The sequence below is a fragment of the Buceros rhinoceros genome, unplaced genomic scaffold (assembly GCF_000710305.1).
Source record: "Buceros rhinoceros silvestris isolate BGI_N320 unplaced genomic scaffold, ASM71030v1 scaffold28707, whole genome shotgun sequence".
Taxonomy (NCBI): domain Eukaryota; kingdom Metazoa; phylum Chordata; class Aves; order Bucerotiformes; family Bucerotidae; genus Buceros; species Buceros rhinoceros.
Window position 1 is genome coordinate 11,124 of NW_010424498.1, and position 2,121 is coordinate 13,244.

Here is a 2,121-nt window from a genome sequence, read left to right on the forward strand (position 1 = left end):
TAGTGGCAGGTCACAGCCAGGCACAGCTGCCCTTAAGCACCCAACTGCAACCATGTGCTGGCAATAACAAAGCAAGGGCTCACGTAGTAAAACTGATCTGATGACCTGCAGGACAGAGAGGAAAGACCCAAAGAGCTGCCCAGGAACACAATGAATCATGGCTGGACACTGATTAGTGGGCACAGAAACTCCTCTAGGGGGTTATTATTTCTAAATTAATTTGGAGTCACTGAGTCCCCCGTGAGATCACAGCTCTATGTTCAAGTGCCATGCCTTCTCCCCAGCAGGCAGGTTGCCTGAGAAAACCACCTCCACTGCAGGACCATGCCTGCTTCGTAAGCAGGAGCACTATCTATCCCCAGGGCTCTCCACTCCCTGAGATGGAACAGTTCAGAAAAGTCCTATCAAACTTCAGATGTGTCTTCACTGGCTGCTGGGAATCAACACCAACAGCCCATGTCCTGAGCTGAGCACCAGCCGCATGCAACATCCTCAGCAGCAACTGTCCCTCTGCCACGTTCATCCCCTGGAACAGGTTGCCCTGACTCCTCTAAGAGTCGCTTTGTTTGAAATCAATTACCCTTCTCTTGTGTGTCAGTAAAGAACAGACTGCCCAGGGAAGAAAGGATCTGCAGACACACTGCTCTGTCACACTGCTGCCCTCTCTACACCGCAAAGCAGGACACCAGCTAAGCCCATGAGGAACTTGGGGTGAAAGGCTTTTCACATCCAGTACTGTGCTCCAAGTGCCTCCCTGCGAGAGGGGAGGTGAGGAGGTCTCCCCTGGCCTAGCTGGGCAGAAAACCAGTCCAGGCAGCATAGAAAACCACTAAAATGCTGAAGAGGAGATGGAGAATCAGGATGTTCTCCCCCATGCTCTTGCAAGCAACCAGGCCAGCATGTCAACCCCTCCACAACCAGGCTTGCAAAGGAAGTAGGCTGCTCACTAGACCCTCGAGATGCTTGTGCAGCACTGGCAACTGCACCAGAAGCTGGTGGCCAGTGAGGGGAAGAGCAGGCACAGCCTTACCTTGCTTCCTTTCCGCTGTCTTGGGTTGGCGGCCCTCACCACTTTCGCAGGAGTTGCAAGTTCTGCAAAAAGAGGAAAACGGAACTGTTAAAACACAGATGAGGGTTGTGGAAGTGTTAGCTCTGGAGGGAAGCAGATGGGAAGCCAGCGACCTCCTTCAGCAAAGGACGGCCAAGAGGAAAAGGTGAACAGAAAACAGAGCCAGCTTCTGACCTGGGGCTCAGAAGGACCCCATCAAGAACAGACGACTCCCAATCAATTCAGGTGGCCAAGAAATGGACCTTTACCCCCATCCTGCCATAGGAAGGCACTCCCCGACTTAGCTCAGCCCTCCCCACTTGGCCTTGCCAACCAGGGAGGAGAGGTGGCGAGGAGTTCAGCTCGCCCTGTGAAGCGCCACACAGAACTTGATCTGCTGTTACGCACAGCAAAACAAACATGCCCTTGAACAGGGAAGGCCCCTCACCGCACCACGGCGACTGGCTGCCTCAGGGAGCAGAGGAGGGCTCTGACAGAGGGACACACGAGGCTGCAGCACACAGACACTGCTCGCCTCGTGCTTTGATCTCCAGTGCATCCCAGCATGAGGCAGCAAGTTCACGAGAGGGAATGCACAGAAAGAGGGAGCCAGATCTGGGAAGTGTCTAAATCCTGCTACAGCCCCAAGTATTTAACCACTGGAGTGCCTCAGGAGTGTTTTAAGGTATCAAAGTGCAACTGTTGGGGTTCACACTACCATGGATCTCACACAAGACCTGCAGCAAGTCAAGACCTCAGCCACACCAGACCTGCCTTGGCTCCTGCTCACACACCACCTCCTTACGAGCAGGAAATTTGACTTATTTTCTCTCTCCCAGCTTTGGCTGTGAGGTCTGGATCACGAGCAGACTCATGCAGGGCACACGCACAGTCCAACAGAGCAGCAGCACACCACTGCCTGACAGACAGCAACCCCACGAGGACCATGTACAAGGGTCTTCTCCCTGACAGCCACCGGGCAGGAGCAAGCATTTCTGCTGACTCCACTGGCTTTGTTTCAAAGAAAAGCACCCCAGACTGGGGTGGGGGGCGAGGGTGGGAGGGAGGTAATG

At 54.1% G+C, this 2,121-nt stretch overlaps 1 protein-coding gene across 1 annotated transcript in view; it reads right to left on the bottom strand.

Moving 5' to 3' along the window:
- LARP1 (La ribonucleoprotein domain family, member 1) overlaps nt 1–1,092 on the bottom strand; it is a gene marked incomplete at both ends in the record, with an annotated part of 11,652 nt that extends 10,560 nt beyond the window's left edge. Inside the window, one exon of the mRNA XM_010140826.1 lies at nt 1,031–1,092. Within this exon, the coding sequence (XP_010139128.1) occupies nt 1,031–1,092 (62 nt within the window). The remainder of the gene's footprint in view (nt 1–1,030) is intronic.
- Between the last annotated feature and the right edge of the window lie 1,029 nt (nt 1,093–2,121).